The sequence below is a fragment of the Erpetoichthys calabaricus genome, chromosome 17 (assembly GCF_900747795.2).
Source record: "Erpetoichthys calabaricus chromosome 17, fErpCal1.3, whole genome shotgun sequence".
NCBI classification, from domain to species: domain Eukaryota; kingdom Metazoa; phylum Chordata; class Cladistia; order Polypteriformes; family Polypteridae; genus Erpetoichthys; species Erpetoichthys calabaricus.
The window spans coordinates 45,688,576-45,713,048 of record NC_041410.2 but is presented as its reverse complement, the minus strand read 5'-3'; the positions used below and the strand labels follow the sequence as shown (position 1 = coordinate 45,713,048).

General features: G+C 40.4%; 1 protein-coding gene across 2 annotated transcripts in view; it reads left to right on the top strand.

Moving 5' to 3' along the window:
- LOC114667864 (nuclear receptor ROR-alpha-like) overlaps nt 1-24,473 on the top strand; it is a 135,367-nt gene that overhangs the window by 81,183 nt on the left and 29,711 nt on the right. The window contains exon 2 of one of the 2 annotated variants that reach the window (XM_028823372.2): nt 15,261-16,050. The exons of the other annotated variant lie outside the window; for it this stretch is intronic. Coding sequence (XP_028679205.1) covers nt 15,261-15,394 — 134 coding nt within the window. The 3' untranslated portion in view covers nt 15,395-16,050. Of the gene's footprint in view, nt 1-15,260; nt 16,051-24,473 lie in introns of those variants that run through there. 2 annotated transcript variants of the gene reach the window in all.

The following is a 24,473-nucleotide window of genomic DNA, read 5'->3' as shown; positions in this document are numbered from 1 at the left end:
TGTATCCACTTGTTATCGGACTATTCAGAGCTACCAGTCTGATGTTTCACCTTTCCAGTTCAGAGCATTCATGTGGATTTTCAGAGGGACATTTCAGTGGAATTCAAGGTCACTGTTAAATTTGGTCTGCCAAAAAATAAAAATATATTTCTGACCATTCTAATTCTATGCAATTAACTAGGGTGAAATGTCACAACTTGAATTCAGTTGGCTTTATTCTCTTCAAATTGCCTTACTTGTCGTAGCATTCACTTGGAATTTTTGACTTGGAAACTTTTACTTACCGAAAAAATGATTCAGCAATACTCTGTGTTGTCAATGAGACGGATAACATAATAAAAGGTCAACCAGCAGTAACATAGAACATTCACCATGAAATTGCAAGGCATTTAATTTGAAACATAATTGAACATTTAATTTTAGTAATTTTTCTTTTTAGTATCTGTGAATTTAAGGAATTTTTTTAGGATCATTAATTACAAATTAAAAAAGGCGAATAGTTAGTTCTGTACCGCTGATGCTTTGTTTAGCAGCCACATTGTCACCCACATTAAGCCCATGTGCTCTCGTCTACTTGAATAGAACATGGAATTTGTGAATAGGGCTACTGATTAAGGTATCAAAAATTCCTCAGTAAAAAACTGTTAGCAAATGATTGGAACCTGCAAAATGTGTTCCCCCACATATGGATGAACAGATGCCGCTGTGCAGTTACATTTTTCCTTGGCACAAGCTCTTTTCTCACATATTAGATGTGTCATCTAAAATTATTTCCTTTTCTAAGCATCGTTTACCAAAGGACTGATCCATCCACATTTTCCTGGCTTTAAACCTGCATTCTTCTAGAGAGCCATTTTCAGAAAGAATGGAGGAGAAATGGTTCCACAGCATACACATTTTTAAGATTACATTGAAGTGTGGTTTGTTTTTACATTAAAAAATAAATAAATCAAAATTTGGACATATGTGGCTTGCGCGGGTTGAGGATTTGTCACTGCAGCAGACTGCATGTAATGGTGTTCCTTGATGTGAAATTCCACGTCAGCTAGCAGTGTTTAATGCATTCCTTGTTCACTACTTTGAAAATGCAGCATACTGTACTGTTGTTTAACTGTGTAAATAAGCTAAATCTTTCAGAAATGCCATGGATTACATGATTGATTTAAACTTCTGAACGTTTTTAAGGCAGTTAAAATTTGATGCTGCCATGAATGGAGTCTTTTGCTCTGCATCATCTTTTAGTGATTTAATCTTGAATTTTAAACACCTTTTTAAAAGTAGTTTATAATCTCCATAAGTTGCCTTCTTAAGGCTTGTCAGTTGTGAACTACATCAGCGGCTTGTGGAGGCTTCTAACATAGCGTGACAGTTGGCAGCTTAGAAGAACTGAAGCCAATCATGGATTACAGGGGACATTGTTACTTAATATAATTAAATATATTTGTGACTATATACAGTATGTATTGTGACCAGTAGTTGGGAACCAGAGAGAAACAGCAAGAATCGTTGGGGTATCATCCTGATAACCCCAATTAATTGTAGCAAAAGGGTGCCCAGTGGCACAGCAAAAAAGGTGCTGCTCAAAATCTGCGCACATGGCGCTCTCTGTGTTTGTGTTTGTCTTGTATCTTTCACGGGAGCTTGTTTGATATGAAGTCCTGTTCTTGAGTGAGACACCACTTTCTTGGGGCGGGGCCTGCTGTTGGTGGCGTTTTCAAGGCTGATTACCTTCTCACTGCTGTGGAAGCAAGAGAATATACTGTACTGTTAACACCACAGTGCGGCGAGAGGGAGCGCTGTTGCTATCAACTGCTATTTACTTCAAAGGAGCAAGCACAACAATTTTCTGGATACTTCCATATTGGTCTTCCAAATGTTTAACTGGAATGCAGTCAACTTGAGTGTGATGTCAGAGCTGGGATGACTTCTGAGGTAAATGGAACACCGCAATGATGTGCTTTTCCAGTCCTTTTCCATTTGCTTTCTCTTTCTCTCCTTTTGGCCATTTAATGCTGTTACTTTGATGCTGTGTAAAGCACTTTTTCTATGCTCCAGGGGTGTGTGTTGTAAGAAAATGAAAAATATTTATACAAGGCGCCTTTCTAAGCACTCAAGGACACCAAACAAACAATAAATAAAAAAAACATTATAAACAAAACTTAAAACATCAGAAAATATAAAAATTAAAACCAAACAAAGTCACTGTAATCCTAGAGAAACAGCCATTTTAAACAGCTGGGTTTTAAGTTTACATTTAAAGGTTGAAAATAATTCAATATTTCTAAGCTCAGTAGATAGTGAGTTCCAGAGCTTGGGAGCAGAACGGCTGAATGCTGTGCTCCCCATGGTGGTTAGATGGGCGATAGGGACGGTCAGATGGGTGATTATTTATTATTATTATTAATATTATAGTACTCTTTGTTAACTCTAAGAACTAAATGTGTGTCAATAGTAAATATGACCATCCATTTCAAATTTGACTAATGTAAAAAAAGTGTAAATGACAAGAAATTGACAAGAATGAAGGGTTGTATAACTGAGTATGTTGCAAAAGAGTTTTCACAAGATAAATCGGCAATTAACACTAAAGGAAAATGTCTTTCCAGATGCGACTCCGCTGACTAGCATGTTATGTTGGTGGTCTCTCTTTTTTAAGTTGGCTTTTTGCTGGAACCAGAAGTGACACTTCCACTCCTCACTATGTCAGTCATCTGTTCTGAAGTCAAAAGGGAAAGAGGCACATTAGGTGATGGTGCCAGCCTTAAACCCGGGGTGGAAATACCATCAGACAGGTCCTGAGATTGTCTGTTGTGTGTGACAACCGCAATGCAGTGTCTAATTCTTGATAACTGAGCCAACAGTGCCTGCTCTGACATTGACTCTGGTTGTTGTGGTTTCTTATATACCAATAAATGTGTGTTTTTTAAGAACTGGCAGTGTCCGTCTGGTTGCGTCTGGACTGGTTATCTCGTATATGTATACGTGTGTGTGTGTGTGTATATACACACAGTGGTACCTCTTTTCACGAACGTCTCGGTACACGTACAAATCGGTTTACGACCAAAAAGTTCGCCAAACTTTTGCCTCGGTTCATGACCACACACACTGTATACAAACAAGCCAGTTTCTCTTTCGGTTTGTACATGTTGAGTCTCTCCCTGTGCATTTCCTGTGCAGCGAGCAAGAGAGAGAGCGAGACACAGACACACACACACACGGGCAGCGCGAGAGAGAGAGCTGGACGCATAAGGTAGGAAGGCAGTTGAAGAATGCACTGGGCTTGATTTTATTTTCACATCTGTTTACAGTGATCGGTTCGTAGCGTGCATTGTTGCAATGTTACTTTTCTTGGTGGTTTATTAAATTACGGATTTTTTCAAATGTTCATTTTTTCCCCCTGTGCTTTAAAACTCATCTTTTAAAAAAAAAAAAAAAAAAAAAAAAAGTGTTTTTAGCTAGCGGTTGGTAGCGCTATAGCGCGAACTATTGCAGTGTTAGTTTTATCTGTTGTTCAAGGTTTTTACATTTAGTTTACTATTACACTGTGCATTCTATGGTTTAATTAACTATATTTGTGCTTAAAAACTAAAAAAAAAATACAGTTCGTATGGTCCTGGAACGGATTAATTGTATTTACATACAATCCCATGGGAGAAAATTGCTTCGGTTCACGACCAAATTGGTTTACGACCACAGTTTTGGAACGAATTATGGTTGTGTATGGATGGATGGATGGAGTGAAAAAATGCTGTAAATGAAGAATGCTTTCAGAAATATAAATGATTATCAATTTACAAAATGCAAAGTGAGCGAACAAAAGAAAAATCTAAATCAAATCAATATTTGGTGTTACTACCTTTTGCCTTCAAACCAGCATCAATTCTTATAGGTACACTTGCACAAAGTCAGGGATTTTGTAGGATTCTAGTCAGGTGTATTATCAACCAATTCTACCAAACAGGTGCTAATGATCATCAATGTCACACATAGGTTGAAACAGTTATTAACTGAAACCAAAACAGCTGTGTAGGAGGCTTAAAACTGGGTGAGGAACAGCCAAACTCTGCTACCAAGGTGAGGTTGTGGAAGACAGTTTCATGTCATGGCAAGATTGAGCACAGCAACAAGACACAAGGTAGTTCTACTGCATCAGCAAGGTCTCTCCCAGACAAAGATTTCAAAGCAGACTGGGGTTTCAAGATGTGCTGTTCAAGCTCTTTTGAAGAAGTACAAAGAAACGGGCAACGTTGAGGATCGTAGACACAGTGGTCGGCGAAGGAAACTTAGTGCAGCAGATGAAAGACACATCAAGCTTATTACCCTTCGAAATCGGAAGATTTCCAGCAGTGCCATCAGCTCAGAACTGGCAGAAACCAGTGGGACCCAGGTACACCCATCTACTGTCCGGAGAAGTCTGGCCAGAGGTGGTCTTCATGGAAGAGTTGCAGCCAAAAATCCATACCTCCGACGTGGAAACAAGGCCAAGCGACTCAAGTATGCACGAAAACATAGGAACTGGGGTGCAGAAAAATGGCAGCAGGTGCTCTGGACTGATGAGCCAAAATTTGAAATATTTGGCTGTAGCAGAAGGCAGTTTGTTCGTCGAAGGGCAGGAGAGCGGTACAATGAGTGTCTGCAGGCAACAGTGAAGCATGGTGGAGGTTCCTTGAACATTTGGGGCTGCATTTCTGCAAATGGAGTTGGAGATTTGGTCAGGATTAATGGTGTTCTCAATGCTGAGAAATACAGGCAGATACTTCATGCAATACCATCAGGGAGGCGTATGATTGGCCCCAAATTTATTCTGCAGCAGGACAACGACCCCAAACATACAGCCAAAGTCATTAAAAACCATCTTCAGCGTAAAGAAGAACAAGAAGTCTTGGAAGTGATGGTATGACCCCCACAGAGCCCTGATCTCCACATCATCGAGTGTGTCTGGGATTACATGAAGTGAGAGAAGGATGTGAGGAAGCCTACATCCACAGAAGATCTGTGGTTAGTTCTCCAAGATGTTTGGAACAACCTATCAGCCGAGTTCCTTCAAAAACTGTGCAAGTGTACCTAGAAGAATTTATGCTGTTTTGAAGGCGAAAGGATGGTCACACCAAATATTGATTTGATTTAGATTTCTTTTATTCATTCACTGAATTTTGTTGATTGATGAAAATAAATGATTAACACTTCCATTTTTGAAAGCATTCTTTGTTTACAGCATTTTTTCACACCTGCCTAAAACTTTTGCACAGTACTGTATATGTATGTGTGTGTGTATAATATATATATAATAGAGAGAGATATCTCTACATATGTGAGATAACCATTCAGGACGCAACCAGACGGACACCGGCAGTTCTTAAAAAATCACATGTTTATTGGTCCCACAAGTCCAAATCCCGCACACAGTGTTCCCAACACCACAACACCCTTCCTTGGGCCTTTCAATGTCCGTGGGCTGCCTTTCCTCTCCTTACTGGAGCTTGTCCTCCTCCAGCTTGATGACACTAGGGGGGTTTCCCCTTTTATATTCACCCGGATGTGCTCCAGGTGCTTGACGTTCTTCTGGTAGCACTTCCTGGTATGGCGGAAGTGCCGCATGAGCACCCGGAAGCACTCTGGGTGTCGCTGGAAGGACCTTCTCGCAGATCTCCCGGGCTTAGAGACTTGGTGCGCCACGGGCTCCCACAGGTTTGTGCCTCCTTGCTGCGGCCCGGGAGACGTATAGACTGCCTCCCAGTCCTTCCAGGAGTCCCGGCTGGGTCTGGCCCCCAGCCTCCTGCCACACTAATATATAATATTATAAATATTTATAAAATATATAAATTTTTATTTTATTTATCTATGGAAGAGGTCTGTGATACGGTTTGCATATTTGTAGCTGGAGATCCACAAAGGGAGAAAATATATCGTGTATCATAAAGTAGTTTTTATTCCTGACTTGTTTAAGAACATGTTCATAATAAATAAGTTTACAACCATTCTCCCCCCCCCCCCCCCCCCCCCCAACACACTGACTTAGCTAAACCACCCCCCTCCCACCTAATTTTTGCTATATATTGCCTTTGATTCTTGTAAGTCTAAGCATTATCCTCTAATGAAGGCCCCTGGCAGGGGCTGAAAGCTCAAGAATAAAACTACTTTGATACATGATTCATTTTCTCCCTTTGTGGATCTCCAGCTGCAAATATAGATAGGACGTACCAGCTGAGCTATCTGTGTTAGAATTTCATGCCTTGTTGTTGTCCAGTTGGGTTTGTGTTCTTCCAGCATAGGCTCTTCTCTGGAAAGCAGTTTCACTAATGCATTCCCAGAGACGTGCATGATATGAGTTTTAGTGTACTGACATCCTGTCTGGGGCACTTCTTGCCTCGTACAAAATACTACTGGGACAGGCCACTGCCACCCAGAGAATGTTACGCTATACTTGATGTTGTAACTAATGTAGGATGTTATTTACAATGTCTGAAGGAAACTTGAACTTTTAATGTGGGAGAAAAAGTTCAATGATCTGATGCAAAGTTCAGAGATTCTCACTTTCACATTGAACAATTCACAGCCACATCCACACAAGCTGTTGCAGAAGACTTAATGTCAGCCAGTATAAGAGTCTTTGAAAATATGTTGGAGTAAAGGGAAACAGTTGGCCGCTAATCTATGGAGAACTTCGGCACATCTCAGCAGGTGCTTACAAGTTCACCCAAAAATAACTTGCAACCTAGGAGATGTCAGCGGACAAAGAGCTTTCATAAAGCAGCTTTACATTGCTTGAAACTTTCTAAATTTTAATTTTTTCAATGTTCAGATTAGAAAGCGAGAGGTTCATTTTTATTTCATGTTATGTTTTGGTCAGAACAAGATGCAAGTGGTGGTCAGCTTACACAGATTGGTGTATTAACTAGTATGCATGGTAAAGGAAAAGCAGATTAACAGATTTATGTTCAGTGTTCAAACATTTTGCCTCTGTTCTATTGTAATTCCAGTGACTGGATTTTTCTATAATTAAAGAAAGTTTAGAAATCTGGTCATGTGTGTTCACTTAATGTCACAAGTAAGGTAGGGTTAAATGTATAATGTGACACACTTTAAACCTGCAAAGCTCTATTGCACAAGTTACATTGTACCTTTCTAAATTATAAGCTTCGTGTTGATGCTCTCAAAATATTCTGTAAAGAAAATACAATTTAGTAGAATGCATCTGACACATTACTCATAACCAACTGTACAGAGCAGTTATCACGGAAGAATTCCCAGATGGCTTAATATAATTCTGTTCTAACAAAATAAGGAGTTGCAGAAGCAGCTGTAAATTCAGCTCATGTATAAGGAGATAAAAACTAAAATGTTACAGGAAACTTTGAATGGAGCCATGTAGGTTGTGCGCATATATACACTAAACGGAGAAAAGCTTGCAAGATAACAGTGCATCAAATTATTTTGGAAAGAGGGACCCTCATGGAAGCACTTTGTACCCAGGACAAGATGAACGAGACAAAAAGCACCCTTATTACCCAAAGCTAAGTCTATGGAGATAAACACAGGAGCAACACAACATGGAGAATTAAAAAAGGGTAAAGAATAAGCCTGCTGCCCCATGTCAGCATAGCTAAACATGTCTTGAACTTCTGTCTCTCTTGTAGGAAGGTTCACCCACTTGCGCAGTAAGGTTCCACTCCAAGTCTTTCTTTCAATCCCGAACTCTTTCCCATGTCGGTTCGTTTTTCCCTCTGTCCTCCCGACTCTACACTGATATTGCTTCTGCTATGGAAACAACTTTTTTTTTTTTTTTTTTATTAGATTTTGTGTCATCTGCTGTTGGAAATAAGCTGCCAAATGTTTCCTTAAGTATACAAGTAACATTTATCAGCAGGCATAAATATAAAAGCTGTCTTTATTTACTTACAGTATGTGAGGTTTAAATGATGTCTGCTGTCGCACACGCAGGTCTGTGGAGTCTTTTATTGGGATTTTTCTGAAGGTAACATAGGGGGCATAATATTTAGTTAAGAGCTTGATACAGTCAGAGGTCACAAAAGCCAATTTCCTGCTTTGTAGCATCAATGTAATTTATATGGTCATGCAGAGATTTACGGCCGACCAAGGTTGTTGGTTTTTTTGTAACTGATGAGTGGGTGTGATAAGATAACCTTGTACTTTTTATGACACTTTAGTCTCACAACACAACCTATCTATCGATCACCACTTAACACCAACATGTGATTGACGAGAGGGAAGAGTGAGGGCTTTGAAGGGATTAGGGTCCCCTTGAAGTATCATGTAAGGTACCAACATATGAACGACAAGTGCAGTCCCCCATGGAGTTTCAGGAGCACAGCAGTTCGGCACTTTGAAACTGTTGTGTGTAACAAGTGAGCACCGTGAGAACACCTGAGCAGCACTTCACAAGTGTGCGACCCTCAAAAAGCGCTGCCGAGACTCGAATATCAGTGTGTGCGAATCTGTACCATCAGTTCATTTTGGCTCACCCTGTACTTTACACTTGAAGTAGCACATTTGTCAAGGTCATTGCACAAGATAGTGGCATCCGAGTGGGTTGGTGTGAGGGTGCTTTGATAGGCGATCCCTTGTAGTTTTCAGTCGGCAACATACCTTGGTCTAGTGTGCACTGTGCTTTCGTTATCAAAGCGTTCTTCAAAAACAACAAATCCATCATCGCTACACAACGCATCTTCTGAACACACTTCGGCATTCCTCCTAACGGTGACGTCCCAAATTGGAAAACAATTCTTCAGTGGGTGGCTAAATTTAGACAGATGGGTACAACATTGAACAGATAATCTCCAACCATCCAGAATGATGGTAGTTTAGAACTTATTGGGAGAGCCATAGAGTTGTGTGCGAACATTCTGCAAACGAGATGCCATTATGTGCAGCGATGAGGCGCATTTCCATTTAAATGGTTGTGTTAATAAGCAAAACTTTCACTATTGGGCTGAAACCCACCCTCGTGAACTTCATCAGACACCCCTGAGCCGTTGCAGAATTTGGCATTGTAAGCCCTTACTTTTTTGGGGGGGGGGGGGCGGGCGGGCGGTGCCCAACAGTCACCATCACTTCAGAACGTTATATCGAAATCTACCGAATGTTTTGCGGCCCCAACTGAAAGAAATGGATGTGGTGGATGCCTGGTTTCAACAGGATGGAGCAACAGCTCATACAGCATGGAGATCCATGCAAGTTTTGCAGGAGATGTTTCCGGGGAAGTTGATCTTCCCACAGGGTGATGTTGGGTGGCCTTCACGTTTGCCTGATCTCTCTCCGTGCGATTTTTTTCTTCTTATGGGGCTCTCAAGTCGAAGGTATACACACACTGACCTCAAAACCTTGAAGCCCTCAAGTACGCTATTCCCCTTGAAATGGCGGAACAAGTTATGCGAGCGTTCAGAAATAGTCTTGAAGAGCGTATCACTAATGATGGCCACCACCCACCTTGAAGGTATCATTTTTAAAACAGTGGAAAAAATCTTTTGTATACCCTTTCTTGTGTCGTAATGAAATTTAGCTTTTAGCATTTTTGTAGAATAAATGCTTGAAATATGGCACTTCTTTTTGGCTCAACTTTTATCGTAGACCCACACTTGACCCACAGAGCCTGAATGCAAAGACCCGGACACTTTACAGCCAACATGGTCAATTCAATGTTGGGACACATGGCTGGTCCCAAATAGAACTGTACATCAGCACGTGACTGTAGTAACTTATTATTTTTTTTTTTTTCTTTTTTTTGTGTTATTGGATTAAATGGGGATCTCAAAGCTAAATATAACATTCTTATTTGAGGCTACCATTAGAATTACAAATTACCAGGAAAAACACACATCCTAATAGTTTGTATAACAAAATTATGGGTCAGGCAGTAAGACTTATAACTATTTTGCTGAATGCTTCAAGAATAAGGTTCTGGTTCTACTCTTAAATGTATATGGTCTCTGTCTACATTCGTGCAAGAGGTTTTTTAAAAATATATGTTGGGTCACCTGCCCCATGCCATCAGCCACACTGAAGTCAATGAAGCTGATGTCAGATTACTTGACTTTTAGTCAATAGGTATATCAGACTTGTGTCTGCATTACTGTTCTTGTAGCCAGACCTGTCCATTTACATCACTAAAAATCACTGGGTATGTCTGCTTTAGCGACTGTCACGATTTTCCCGCACAGTCAAGCATCTCTTCTATATATGAGGTCCACAACACCCGTGTTCCATATTCCTCATTGCTGCTTTCATCAGGACGACCATTTGTTGGTTGACTGCTCTCATGTACCAAAAGCCCACCCCTGCAACTTAAGACAAAATCAAACCTATTTAATTTTTGTTAGTGAGTCGATGAGCATGTCATATTATCTGACTAGCTTTCACAAGAGCATAGTGCTCGACTTCAGAGTCGAAACAGCTTAAGAGGTCAGTCTCGTGCATTACCAGATTACACAAGACCTGGGCAGACCTAGCAACATAGTATGTTTTGTTTTTGGCTTCCTGGCCTAAAGAATCGCTGACTTGAAGTTTGGCTACTATTTAGAGTTTTGTTTTTTGTTTGGAAAGAGTAATTAGATTGCTTGTTTGTGACTATAGTTTCATCTTCTGGTCCCTCTTTAAATTCCTCTTCAGCATATGGTTAGCACAGCTATATCATAGCCACAGAGCCCTCGGTACAAATTCCAGGATGGATGAGCCCAGCGTGTGTTTGATTTGCATGTGCTGTCTTTTTCTTTTTGTCCAGTAACTTGCATTTGTCTTCACAAAGATCTGTGTGTTAGGTTAAATTAGGGGTCCTCAATCACAATCCTGGAGGGCCACAGTGGCTGCAGGTTTTTTGTTCTAACCCGGTTGCTTAATTAGAAAGCAATTCTTGCCAATGATTTGATTTCATGGCTTGTTAGTGCTTTTAACTCTGCTATGTCAGGTCAGTCTCATATCCTAGATTTTCTTCCCCTTTCTAAGGATATCCTCCAAATGATTTGAAGGCTAAAATGGATGAGTAATTCTCAGTCCTTCACTTTTTTCTCTTTCCTTCCAAGTATTTAATTAAACCCAGTAGTGCATGATAAACACACACAAGTGTAAATGGTAATATGCTAAATGGAGAAATGCTGGTCTCTTTTGTCATTTGCATGTTATTGCTAATTAGGAGCAATTAAAAACCAAGAATACAGCTGTTTAAGACTAAAATAAGCATTAAGGGTTCAAAATCTTAACGAGTGAAACTACTAAAGTGAAGCAGAAGTGTTACTTGAGCAATAAGTGCTTCTTATTAAGCAACTGGTTTGGAGCAAAAACTTTCAGCCACTGCAGCCCTCCAGGACCGTTATTGAGGACTCCTGGGTTAAATGATGACTGAGCATGGATGCCTGCATGAGGGTAGTCTGCAAACAAACTGGCTTCATCCAAAAATGAGCCCACCTTGTGCTCCGTGCTCTCCATGACCCTGAAGTAAATATGCAGGCTGGAAAATTAAATGTAAGGCTTGATAGTAAAATATAACATTTCACACAGAAGAAACCGCTAAAGTTTTTTTAAAAAAAAAAAAAAAAAAGTCTTAAAAAGGCCACCACCGCTATAAAGTCTTCTGGCTTTTTATTTTTATTAATTAAGGTCACCTATGGTTTTTGTCCTATACCCTTTTTCCTTTATACTGATCTGGCTCCATTGTTTTTATAATCTGATCTTGAATAATTCTGACAGACTTTGAGATCAAGTCATCTATCAAGCCACATTCTAAGCGATGAGTCCATACATTTAGATGTAACCGTGACCTTTTGTTTTATATCTCTTAACTGCCATATCAGTTATAAAATGCAAATGTAGGAGAACGTGCATTTCTGAAGCCCACTTGAGCAAGAGCTTTCATGTTCTGCAGCTTTAAAGATACAGTATATACTATTATCTTCATTTGTGCATTATGAGTCAAAGTATGAATAAGAAAATTAAAATGTATGTAATGATTTACTCATCAGTCTACCACACCCTCCTCTGCTACTGCATAGCATTAAAGAGCAGTATTAAAGAATGAGATCTTGAATACAGATTGCTGACAAGAGGTTTGCGGAGATCATTGATAGCGAGGAGCTAAGAAATATGAAAAGACTTCAAAGTAGAAAGCTGAACTACTCTTTCTCTGAAGCCAGCTAAGTGGGTATATGGGCATGCTGTTCAGTTGACCCCAGTGGGTAAAAATGAGAAATGTATTAGGTATGGCTTAAAACCCAGGGTAGGAACAGTAGAGGGATTATTTCTTAGCTGGAATTAAAGAAATACCAGGTAGAGCTGGAGAAAATGTTTAGGGGTAGGTTAGTCATCTGAGGAAGACCTATTTAAAGTTTGTAGTACCTAGTAGAGAAGTCAACCATTACAAAGGCCACACCCACAGGGCTTCACCCTAAAACACCTGCCCCCATCTTCTTCAGTCTGTGCACTTTAGGTTGCTGGGGTTTCGGGGAGAGAGAGCAAAATAAACTGAACAAAAGACTTGAAGCTAAGAGAAAATAAAAGCTAAAACTTGTTATCAATTGAGCTTAACAGCACAAGGTTACAAACTTGATGATTTCATTTGCTTATTGTAGTGAGTGCTACGACAGAAGGGACCAACATACACACACATACAGACCATCTCAGCTATATGGCCCCATGCTTTTGAGAAGTAGTTCTGTCTGCTGCAATATATTTTTGTTATTTTGTCTGTTACTAAATGGCTTAATAACAGCAAACAGAGTTCTGGCATGGCGGTCTGCGTATAAACTACATGTTAAAACGCTGTGCCCATGTTCAGGCATGGCATGATTGCATTTCCAATTAGACAGTAATGTTGCCGATGTTGGCGGCTAAGCGACTTTTTCTTCTGAGGTTTCGTTTACGTGCTGACCACTTGTGTTAATAGCAACTAAGCGAGTTTTCCGTTTCCTTACCCTGACTTCACCTCTCACTTCCAGGCTGGATTTAATAAATATATACACAGTATATATTATAAATAAACGTCTATGCATGGAAGTGTGTATCTCTCCGGTCTGGAAGACATATTTTTATAAAACGTCTGTCCACTTTTCACGAGAGAACTACTTAGGGGATTTAGTGTTTGTGCGAAGTATCATAGTTCACGTGCAGGAGCGATATATTCGCGCTAATCCAAGACTGAGGCTGTGAACCGATGGGAAGGGGGAGTTATGATGTCAGGAGTGGAGAGCCGGGCAGGGCCCTGCTCACTCACATGCCAGCCTCCGTTCAAGTCGGTGTACTTCTGTGTTTTGGAGTGTTCCTTCCTTCCGCTTAGCTAGTGATACCTGTTTGTTCATTGATTTTTAAAGTTTGTCCTGTTTCAGTACTATACGGGCGGAGCCACGGGGAATGGCTAGTTTTAAAATAAATGGATGATTCAGTAATTACCCAATTCCAGATATGAGTAGCAAACATCATGTGAAACAAATGCAAGTTTGTCTTTTACTATTCAGTAATATTTTAGTCAAAATCTTTAGGTTTTCTGTAATTTTCACATGCACTCTGTACAGCAACATCACTAAGGGCAAAATTTAATTACATGTTTACATCCATGTAGCAGTAGTGTTTATTGTAAAAGCATTTCAAATAATGTTAATTTTATCAACTGTTAATGAATTAACTATAAATTACAAGTAGATATTTTAAAGTAGTTTAGATGAAAGAACCATATGATTTCATGTTACTATACTGCAATTAAGATTTTTACTTGGGTATCACTTTTGTTTTAAGTCATCAATGAACAGATTATTATTAATAAGAGTGGCACAGTGATCAAGGTTCTTGGCGTAGTAGGCAAGATTTGCAGTGTTGACAGATGGAGTGTAGTGGAGGTGCCCCATAAAGAGGTTGAGAGAAAGCGAGAGAGAGTTCGGCCGATGTCCCCATGAACTACTCCACTTGCAGTGCTTAGAGACTATCCCTGTGTGCACGAGCTTAGGAGTTCTATTGCTCAGTGTAAAGAAGACTTCTAAAGGCCTTTGTAATCCATATGCCATGAGTTCGCAGCTGACCACCAGCAGTTAACATGGTACAAATATCTGAAGTGAAACTGGCCATGGCATTGTGGATGGGTGGAGGTTAGTGGTGGTGAGAGCGAGCTTTGCTAACATCAGAATTGCTTTGCTTGCTGTGCTTAGAGGCTGTCCTTGCATGCACAGGCATGGGAGTTCTGTTAGCTCAGGCTGTAAAAAGAGGCTGCTTCTGAGTTCTTTTGTAGATTTGTGTTTGGCCACCAGGAGTTACCACAGTGCAAACGTCTAGACAGGGACAGATCATGTTGGGATTCCACAATGTAACACTTGGCAAAATTTGCATGGTCAATGGGAAGAATGTGGTGTTCGTGCTGTGCAAAAGGTTGGGGCTGAGTGAGAGAGCATAGCTGACACAACCTGGAAGCGCTCCATTTGCGGTGCTTAGAGGCAGTTTCTGCACCCACAAGCACAGGAGTTCTTCTATTAAATCACATAAAAGCTGCTTCTGTGCATCGTGATAAGCCAAGTGTCACAGGTTTGCAGCTGATGTCAATGTTCAAACTGGGCCAGATCCTAATAAAATTTTGCAACAAAACACCCTATGAATTTGTGTGTGTGTTTAGGATTTTTTGGTTCTTTGTGTGAAAATAGCCTGGATGGCTGGATATACAGAGAACCTTTCGCCATTTCAGGGTGGTGGGTAGCCATTGATAGATAAATAGATTGATGGATTTGAAAGATGATATAAAATGGATATGATCGGTATGCAGGGCCGGATTTATATGAAAAGAGGCCCTAGGCTATTCCACTTATGAGGCCCTTTCACCTTCCATTTTTAAGTTTGTAAATTACATGAGAGATAATAAAATTTTGCTAACAATTTGAATGTAGGCCCCTCTTGATCTTGAGGCCCTAGGCATACCCTGTCGGTATGATATAGGTTTGAATTGGGTTAATAGGACAGTCTGAATTGCCACCATGGATGTGTACGTGTCATGCAGTGGTCTAATCCATGACTGATACTTTCCCTGCATTCAAGGTTTTCTCAGGATGGTGAGTCCTGTCCAAGGTTAATTTTGCGTGTGCTGCTGTAACAGGTTCTGCTTCCCACATCTCTGAATTGGATCAATCAAGTTAAAAAAAAAAATGGACAGATGAATGAAATTTATTGATGTAAATTCCAAGTAGTTTGGCCAGTGATTTCTTTGTAATACACGAGTAACAAAGTCCACACTAAAACAAAAACGGCTAATTTTTTTTTTTTTTTGCTTGCTTACACAGGTTTGCTGACAAATGATCATTGCTCAAGTATTAGAAGGTGGCCAAGGCCCTTACTACATTATGCAGTATTGACACCGCTCATCAAAACGCAGGATTGCAAACCAAGCTATCCCCTGAAGGATGCCGAGAATTGAAGAACAAATAAGAGAGCTATGATTTATGTTGTAACTGTATTAGTGCTCATTTGGGAGTTTACTCTATAGTTTTTACTGCGGCGGTTCTTGCCCTGATCCCAAACAAATAAGGATGAACACTATTGTTATTATGAAGTACAAAGATGTATGTATCTAGAAAGTCTCATTCATTATTTCCAAGTTTTGTTACCTTGGGACCAATGTTTTAGTTTAAAAGTCTTCACTTGAGTTTATGCGTGTGTGTGCACATAAGAGGTTGTCTTTTGGCTTTCATGCAGTGGTACTAAAGCAGCACACCATATGCAGTGCTATGATATGGCTAGTATGGTAGAATGCTGGGTTTGATGTTGTCTGCTAGCTCCAGGTACCTGGGTGCAGATCTTAATCTGGCTAATAGCTTTGAATGGTTTGTGTGTCTCTGCGGGTTTTCTTCAGATGTCCCACCCAAAGATTTCCATTTTTAAATCCGCTACTGTCTGCATTTTGACCCAGTTTAAAGAAATAAACCTGCTGGTTAACTGGAACTGGCTTCAGCTTCTCTCCCAATTTTGATAAATTACTCTATAGTTCCCTCTCATGGAAAAAGTGAGCTTAGAAAATGGATGGATAGTCTCCATTGTCATTGCCTCATTTAAGATATAAAAGCCTAATGTTTGAACCCCTACTTAATACAAGTTTATCTTTTACTCTGGCTTTGTCTATGTTTTACCAGGTAACCTTCTTCATAATTCATTGAGTGTTATTTATTTCTAACACTCCTTTTATCTGTGTTATGTTTTAGCCAGGGCGTTTTCCCGTTTTCCCTGCCTTACATTTGTTTTATTACAGTTTTTGTTCAATTTGAAAAATTTCATGCCTTCATGCTATTACTGGTGGTTTTATTTTACACTAATTACGTCTAAATGTGAATCTATTCCTTGTGTTTTGTGGGGGTACCTCCAGGTGTGGTCCCTAATATCACTCCTGAGACCTCCTGGTTAATTAAGGGAGTGCACTGAGGTTTGCTGCAGTCATTTGTATGGTGTGGTTTTTAGTTGAACTTATTTTTTGCCTTTTGCACTGTGAACTAATACTCTGATCTGTAAAGATTCTTTTGGTGTCTCTTCAATCCTGAATTTAATCTGGTTTTCTCAAGCCAGTTGTGTTCTTGAGAAAGATCTAAACCATTTTTGGACTTTAAATGCATTTATGAATTTTTAAGGCCAAAAGCCCTTTTTTGGCCCATGTAGACCAAAGCTGCCAGTAGAGATTAGGGGTTAGGCTGTCTGGTGTGAGGTGTATTTTTAGAAAAACCCCAAAATAACAGGACAGGCTTTCCCCTAGACTCCTAAGGTCTCACGTTCTTTTTGCCATGTCTGGGATTAGGTCAGAGTTGACTGCTGATGTAGTTCAATACACTCCCTTTTCTTTTTTGTCTGTTTTCCCAGGAAATTAGAATACCAGAACAAACAGGAGGGTGTCATGGTGTTAAGTGCTTTTGCCACAAATTCTTTCAAAAAGTATCATTTTGCATAAAAGTTCAATTTTGTGTTTTTTTTTTTTTTTGTTATGGGCATTTTGTTTTGTGATTATAAGTAAGAAGTTTATTTGCACGCTGTCATGATGCGTTTTTGTTTTCTTCATAAGACAATGCAGTTACTAATAGCTACCTTAAGTCATGAATCAAGTGATTGTAGTGATTACAGGGTATGAAGCTTGCTTCCTTATCTGATTTTGTGGATTTCTCAAAGTAACACAAAGTTCAATTGCAGTTCTTATTTGTTTAAGCTTACTGTAGAAGTATTCTGATCTATTTCTGATTTTCTTCATTTTACTTCACCTTTCAGGTTTGTTGCTCGAGTCCCTTTTCAGTCTCCTGGTTTTCTGACTTTGACTTTGGTATTTACCTCCCGTTTATCTCCTATACCTTTCATTATTTCTGGTACTGCAAAGGAGGTTATTTTTTGTTCTTATATTAGCTTAAGGTTTCCAATTGAGACAAAAATATGCAGAGTATAAATGTTTGCAAAGTATACCAGTACAGCCTAGATGATAGTCGGTTCATCTTGTTTAAGCTACCAAGTGCTTCTGTCTTCATGTGTGTGATTTAGAGGGTCTGTGGCTTAATGGCTGGTGATTTTTTTTTTTTTTTTTTTTTTTAAATATATAAATAACGGCTGGCTTGATCTCGCTGGGTGTGTATGCTCACACAGCTACGTGGAGATGGTGGGGTGATCAAGATGGGGCTCATCTGCATGCGAGGGGGTGGTCTGTCTTGCTTGCGTCATTGGCTTCCTGCGCTTTATGTTTAATGTGCTGACCCCATGGAGGCATATAAGGTGGAGTCAGACACGAAACAGGGGAAAAGAGGGACCAAACTGAAGGTGAAGGCAGTTTGGAAGTCTCAATAAGAAGTAGGTCAGCCAGTATGGAGTGAAGGAAGCAGGTGGTTAGGTCATCATGGAGGAATGAGTGATGGATGTTGTAGGGGAGGAATAGTTCAATGGAGACAATGGAAATCTCCCTAAGGATGCAGAAGGCACCTTTTAATTTTTTATATTTGGATGTACGTGCGAGGAAAATGGGAGAGTAGTGTCACTGCAGGCATGTCAAAGGAGGCAGCCATGGTGAAAGCTGGAAGTGGAAAAGACCTCAGCTGCTGATGTCTCCGCTAGTTGCTAGACCTGTGAGGTGTGAGTCATGGAGACAATGACAGAATGTGTTGGGCTGAAGCTATGAGAGTGAGGACGGAGGTAGAATGGGGTGAGAAAGAGAGAGGACTGCAACAGACCAGAGGACCGGTGCTGCAGCAGAGGTGCACATGTAGGGGATACGCAGCATGGACAACTCGCATCTATAGATTTCTATGAGGGAATCCTGACTTTGTTTTTGCCTATAATTTTTAAACAATTAGTTTTATAGGAATATTAACTTTCGCCATGAACACATCAGTTTCTTATTTATTGAATTATTTATTTATTAAGGTATTTACGGGATTACTTATTGAGGAAAAATGCACAGCACTTTCTAACTGTATTTAATGGGGCACTTTTGGCATAAAAGCAGCTGTAGTTTTTACAGCCATCCATTGCTGACTCTGTGTTCCCTCACTTGTCGTGGCCCATCCCTGGGTTACTTTCTCAGATGGTACGCGTTTGATTGGCTCCCAAAACAGTTTCTGGGAGAGGGGAGCCGATCCGCACTGCAACTGTATATTGATTGGTCTCTGGTTGGGCATTGCCTTCTGCATCAGTGGAGCAGTAGAGCGTCATCGAGAGACACTAAATCACAATATCAGCCTTAATTTAATGGTACCCTCTGGCTTTTTGACCCACCTCTCAAACCAGTGGGGGGTGTATTACACCAACTCCCTCTCAGGCAGACTCAGCCAGTCAGCAAAATGTCCTTTTATTTCCGCAAACCCAGCCAGCTGGCCAGTCAGTTCCTGCTTTGAAATTTCAACTACCTGCAACTTAAATATCACTAAGCAAGGACTGGCTTATGAAGATTCTCCTGAAACATTACTTTTTGATAAGGATACTTGACAAAATATTTATCACCATATATGATTTTTTTTTTCTCTCTGACCTACAGCACCATAACTGTAAGCACGAACACAAGGCACTTTTCAAATGAAACAAGCAAACCACACAAAGCAAATTAAGAGGACAACCAAAGGTGAGAAATTTAAGGCAGGGTCACAAAGGCTGCTGCAGCCTTTCCCAGCAATCATTGAATGCAGGGCAGGAGCACATCTGCAGGTGCTAATTTAGTAACCCCAATCTACCTAAACTGCCTGTCTTTGAGCCGCAGGATGAAACCTGTGTGGGATGTGAAACATGTCTTATGGGAAAAGTGAAGCTCAACATCTCCCAAATTATGTGTTGGGGCACTGCTGCTTGTCTAGACTTGGCTCCTGCCTTTCCCTTAATGTTGCTGGACTAGGACCGGACTCTCTCTGACCCTGAATTGATAAATACTGACAAATGAATTGACATTTGAAATGACATCTGTCTGTCCTTGTCTATTATATTCTTTAAAAAAAAAAAAAAAAAGCCACCACTTTGTTCTTTAAATGGAAAAACTTCCCCCAAAGGACACAAATGTACACTCTTTATCTTGTTATAATATTTTTAAGATGCCTGCGTTGCAAGCTGTTCTTTACTTTTATTAAATAGCATAATGGGAATTGTGAGGACATTTATTGAGCTCTTTGTTCTACCAAATAGTGCAATTTAGCAGTTTCCAAGTTTTACTTGCACATGGAGAGGCCCAAGGTCCTGGAGCTGTTGTTGGCAAAATCTAATGAATTGCATCCTGTGTGAACAAATGTAGAAGATGGAAATCTTTTGCCTCTTGTTCTCTTTAAAGGGGACACAACCTTGGAATTTATTATACCAATAGTAACATTTTTAAGAAGGTTAGGAAGCCTGACTCGAGTACCTTCAAATGACAGTGGTTTGGATGTCTCTAGTAAAATATCAGCTTATCTGTTACTAAAGACTGACAAAATGGGCAGATCTGTTAAATAAAATCTGGCATTTCTGTTTAGATTTTTTTTTTATTTTGATTTGGTTCTATTAGGATGATCAAAACTTTGCTTGCCATTTCATACCAGCTCCAATGGTAATTTTAATGCAATTACTTAATAGGGGAATGATGAACAACACAGGCATGTCCCCTACTTAGTGGTGGATTGGTACTACAATTATGACTTTGGTATCGATACCAGCTTTCAGAAATCTGTATTGGTACCAAAATTCTGAAGCAAATAATGGAAAAGTCTCACTTGCACCGTCTTACTCCAGCTTCCCTGACACACCACACAGCCGCTCACCTCCCTGGTACACCGCACCAGGCACCACTTCCCCTCTCGAAGTCTTGAATTCCTGATGGCATCAAAGCAAAATTCCTCTGAAGTCCAGATTGCATGGAAGCAATGGGAGTGTGGAGAGGGGTCCCCCATGAAGTCCTGACTACATTGAAGTACAAGTATCCAAGAAAGGGGGTGCGGAGTAGTGGGGGTTTTTTGAGAGGAAAGCTGACGTTCTGGTACCAAAAATCTCTAAGTGCTTGTACCACACTGTACGATTTGTTTTTGTTCCCCCATAGTTTTTCCAGTATTGGAAAAATCCTAAAATGCTGATATGACTGTTTTAAAATGGTTTTATAGTTCTTTTCCAGTATCAGTTTACCATACAACCGTAATTCTTCAATCGTCTTGCAGAATACAGGAAAATATGGGACTGCTTGAGGTCAACTATTTATTCCTCTAAAAGGAGCTCAAGACGGCTCAATGGTTTTGCCTTACAGTCAGTAGTCAGAAGAACTCCTTAACTAAAAGACCCCAGCAAATAAGCAAAACATTAGAGAGATGGGACAAACATGCCAGGGATGTTCATTCAGTAATCATTTAAGAGGCAGCTTTGACTGAAAATAAATAAATCCAGTTGCTCTACAATGAACCGAGTGGCATCCACTCATTTGGAAATTTTGTATTCTTTGTATAAATATTTAGTCTCCAGTTTTATACATAACTAGTCCCCCACCCAGTCATGGCTCTGCCCATGTAGTAGTGTAGTAGTACATGACCGTGAGGAGGGCACTGCCCAGCTCCCCACTCCCCTCGGCCTGCAGCCTCTGTCTCAGATTAGCATGAATATATCACTCCTGCAAGCGAATTATAATACTTCGCGTGATGAGAGAAGTCGCAAAATCAACCAGAATGTTCAAGGAAATTATAGAACAAAAACCCGATCTAAATCCGTGAAATAGCTAGCAAACGAGAGAACTAAGTGGAGGAAAGATAAACCCTGAGGCTGACGCATGAGTGAGGAGGGACCTGCACCACCACCCCTTGGCCTGCTGCATCTATTTCGGATTAGTGTGAATAAATCGTTCCTGCAAGCGAACTATACCAGTGTGAGTGCTGTGCAGAGTGGAGGCAGGACCTCTGCATTTTTCCCCAGTTGATTCTGGGGTTCATCAGGGGTGTGTTCTGCTCCTACTCTTGTTCAATGCTTCAATGGACTGGGTGTTGGGCAAGGTCATGGGGTCCAGCAGCTATGGGGCATCTGTTGGTGAAGAAAGATTCACAGATCTTGACTTTGCTGACAATGCTGTGATCTTTGCGGAATCAATGGAAGTGCTGATCGGGGCTCTCGAGAGACTGAGTGAAGTGTCTGGGCTTGTGAGTGTCCTGATAAAAACCAAGATCCAGGCCTTTAATGACCTCTTGGGCACAGCCATCAGCAGTGTGTCTGTTTGCGGAGAGAGTGTTGACCTTGTCGAGAGGTTTACTTACCTTGGCAGTGACGTTCATATCTCTGGTGACTCTTCCTATGAAGTCGGTAGATGGATTGGGAGAGCATGGGGGGGTCATGAAGTCGCTGGAAAGGGGTGTGTGGCGCTCCCGATATCTATCTATGCAAAAGGACGAAGGTCCAAGTCTTTAGAGTCCTGTGTTGCTATATGGTTGTGAGACATTGTCGCTATCCAGTGACCTGAAACGAAGACTGGACTCCTTTGGTACTGTGTCTCTCTGGAAAATCCTTGGGTACCGTTGGTTTGACTTTGTGTCAAATGAGCGGTTTCTCATGGAGTCCCAAATGAGGCACATTACCTGCATTGTGAGGGAGAGTCTGTTACGGCACTACGGCCATGTGGTGCGTTTCCCCGAGGGTGATCCGGCTCATAAGATCCTCATTGTTGGGGACTCAAGTGGCTAGACCAGGCCAAGGGGTCGCCCATGTAACACCTGGCTGTGGCAGATAGAGGGACATTTCTGCAGGGTGGGACTGGACCACGTGTCTGTCTGGGGGGTTGCCAACTGAGATCCCGAATTGTTTTGTTGTGTAGTGGGTGCGGCAATACACTGGACCAGCGCATGCTCCCTAACTTGACTTGAAGTGAACTATGATTCATAGCGCGATGAGAGAAGTCGCAGAATCAACTGGAATGTTCAAACAAATTTTCTAGAAAAAAAGTCAATCTGTTAAGTAGTTCTCTTGTGAAATGCGGACAAACCGAGAGAGAGACAGATGTTGGATTTTAGAATTTTATATATATATACACACAATGTATATAATATATATTATTATATGAGAGAGAGAGAGATTTCCTACTTATCACCAGCTAAAAATATTCTTTAAAACATTATTTAATGCATAGAACCATTTTATTTCTTTAGCATCAATGTCTTTTTATATATGTTTGCATGCATGTATGTTCTAATTTATTGATTTTTATTTCTCAACACATTTATCCCTTTGAAGATTTCTCAGTTATAAAATAGCCATACAGCCAAATCACCTTTGGGAAATTAACATTTGAAAGTTTACAAATGGATCGACTAGAGGCATGTACATTTGTGATCCCTATCTATACATGTGTGACTTTGATGCTGCCAATTTTTCTGTGCTCCGGGGGTGTTACTTGTGAGAATATAACTCATTTGAAACAATCCATTACTCTGTTAACTCCATAAGAACTAATTGTGTGTCTTTCAATAGTAAATATGACCATCCATTTCATACTTTACTAATGTGTAAAAAGTGTACATGATGAGAATTAGACGGGATGAAGGGTTGGAGCACCACATCTGACCCCTTTATAACTGAGGATGTTGCAAAAGAGTTTTCACCAGATGAATCGGCAATTGACGCTGCAGACGCAGGTCAGTTGACTAGTGTGTTGTGGTGGTGGCAGCTCTTTTAAGTTAGCTTTTTGCTGGAACCAGAAGTAACACTACCAGTCCTCGCTCCAACAATCTGTTCTGAAAGGGAAAGGAAAGGAGAGGCACATTAGGTAACAGTGCCAGCCTTGATCTCCAGGCTCGTCTGATGGCAATTCCACCCCCAGTTTGTCTTCCACTGGTACATGTGTGACAACAGTAACATCGTGTCCACTTGTTGATAACTGAGCCATCAGTGCCCGTTCTGACATCCAGACTCTGAGATATATACACACACACACACATTATATAAATTTATGTACTATTTCCCACTCTATGCATTTTTATTAATCTAACTTTTTTGGAATGCTTATTGGTCTGTCTGTCTTTTTACTGCTGTCCTTCATATTTACAATGACCGCCTAGCTGTGGGATTTTGTCATCTGTAACAGTGAAACTGTGTGGCATCCACAACGCAGTGTCTACTTGTTGATAACTGAGCCAACAGTGCCTGCTCTGACATAGACTCTGGTTGTTGTGGGTGTTTTTTTTTATTATACTCCACCCTCAACTCTATTCGTATTTTTGTCAATAACTTTTTTGGATTGCATTTTGGACTTTCTCTCCACCACTGTCCTTCAGATTTGCAATGATCCCCTTGCTGTAGAGTTTTGTCGTCTGCAGTGTGAAAATGAAAGGCTAAACTGGGCAAAAAAAAAACATGACATTGGAAGGTGGATTTTTGGGCGATTACAAAACTTTTGTTTATTTTAACCTTTTCTTTTCATTTTCCAGTTTCTGATATGGTTTTTTCTTTGAAATTCTGCCTCTTAAGTCGGTGTCCCAGGGTCGTCATTTCCACATTATAGATAACACTGGTATTTGGCATGTAGATAAGGATGTGGCCAACTGTTCTCACCCTACACTCTGATGTCCTTTTCTTCTTATGTAGGTGTGCATATTGCCTTTCGGCTTCTTTTTCTGACCTAATTAGTTTCCCTCATGTCTCAAGACAGTAGTGGACACCTTTGTACACAATCTTGGTTTCTTGCCAATCTGCCCTATAGGATAGCCTTTAATTTGCAAAATTAATAATTGGCTGTGTTTCTTGAGGAAGCCATTTGTCTTTGGTCATTTTTAAACCCAAAATTGAACTTTAGGAATCCCAGTAGCCTGCACCCCATAGAAAGGCAATTTTCTTGCTTTAGTGAACAGAAAAACCGGTTTCAAGCGTTCTAACATAATTATAAACTTTTTTTAGTAAACAAATTACAATTAAGAGTTGACCATTAGGACCCTTGATTAATGGCTTCCTTACAATCCTATGTAAAATAATAAATTATAAGTCCATAATTTAAGGTAGGCTGGGAAATCCTACTGATGGAAGGACTGGGGAAGAAAACATGTTGGGCATTACCTCCCTTGGAA